Source organism: Cyprinodon variegatus, unplaced genomic scaffold (assembly GCF_000732505.1).
Source record: "Cyprinodon variegatus isolate N-32 unplaced genomic scaffold, C_variegatus-1.0 Scaffold258, whole genome shotgun sequence".
NCBI classification, from domain to species: Eukaryota; Metazoa; Chordata; class Actinopteri; order Cyprinodontiformes; family Cyprinodontidae; genus Cyprinodon; species Cyprinodon variegatus.
The window spans coordinates 264,355-265,729 of NW_015150711.1; the positions used below are offsets into that span (position 1 = coordinate 264,355).

At 33.0% G+C, this 1,375-nt stretch overlaps 1 protein-coding gene across 1 annotated transcript in view; it reads left to right on the plus strand.

The window, feature by feature from the left end:
• The first annotated feature begins 416 nt into the window (after positions 1–416).
• Positions 417–1,375, plus strand: part of LOC107089623 (nuclear receptor coactivator 7-like) — a 4,243-nt gene continuing 3,284 nt past the window's right edge. Inside the window, exon 1 of the mRNA XM_015382515.1 lies at positions 417–554. Coding sequence (XP_015238001.1) covers positions 529–554 — 26 coding nt within the window. The 5' untranslated portion in view covers positions 417–528. The remainder of the gene's footprint in view (positions 555–1,375) is intronic.

A 1,375-nucleotide genomic window follows, 5' to 3' on the forward strand; every position in this document is an offset into this window, starting at 1 on the left:
GATTTAACTGTTTAATCATATAATAATTGCAACATAATTACTCTTTATATACACATTTTGATTGGAACAATAAAAGCAGCATTGTTTACATTTCTGCATCAGCAATCACCAGTGCTGAAAAAAAATGGGATTGTATTAGCATTATAAAATACAGTTTTTCTGTACAGCATCAGGTTGACTGTAAAGAAAACTTTAACTACTGATGAGGTGATTAAGTTGAGGAAGACAAACAACTTTACTACAATCAAACTCCAGCACAAAGCCAGAAAAAAGGTTAGGTTAATATTTTACCAACTTTGGCCATTTGACAACTCCGGGCTGCTTACAGACTACGTGCAGACCGTGTAGCGCATTCAGCTGATAAAAGGGAGAGCTTTTGCTTAACAAAAGGGCTTATCTCAGCAAATTGATTGTCTTCTATAAAAGGGATGGTTTAGTCTGAGTAGAACTATTTCTTCAGTGCATGGCTCTTGAAACTATCTGTTTTCTACATTGAGTTACCATTGAAAGTTTCAGCTGCAAGTAATAATGGGAGTGACCTACAGCGTTGGAGAGTAAGTAATGCAGTTTTTATTGTCTTTAATTTGATGACAATTTTCATGTTTTCAAAGTGCAGTGAGGCTTTTAAGATGCCTTTGTTTTTGTTTGACAAATGCAAATGACTCTGTGTTTTGTCTCATTGGAGTAAACATGTTGTTTATAATCACCTGTGGTGCTATTTGAATCTCAGAAAGGCATGGATATAGGAGGTAATGTTATATAAACTTGATATTTATCTTTCCAGGCAAAACAATTGTTTTTCATATAAAATTTTTCAATAGAAGAACTTTTCATGAACAGCTACAGATAAAATGATTCAAATGTATGAGTATCTGTTCAGATCTGTTCTGTATATTTTGCAATAGACAAATGCATTTTGTTAACGTTTCCTATTGAGGCTTTCACAGTCAGCAAGCATTACTTAAAACTTTCTCAGCATGGCTAAAAAAAGCTGTTCTGATCAGGAAATTCCAGAGAACAATGACTTCAACCAGAGCCAATTCAAAGCACAGGAAGCATTGCTAACACATTTCTTGCCTCCATAGAGGTGTAAGTTGACACTTGCTGCACTTGTCAATGTGCTATTCATCAAGAGTAAAATCTTGCATGTTAATGAATGTTGTATCTTATTAATATTTGAGAAATAGAATAGAATAAGCAATTAAGTACGACACATATCAAGCAGAGTTTGGTTTAACTGCATAAACATAATTTGTTGCTACTGATACCTTGAAATAATCAGTAAAAAAGTAAATTTTTATTTCATTAAAGTTCAGCTTTCTTTCTTTCTTTCTTTCTTTCTTTCTTTCTTTCTTTCTTTCTTTCTTTCTTTCTT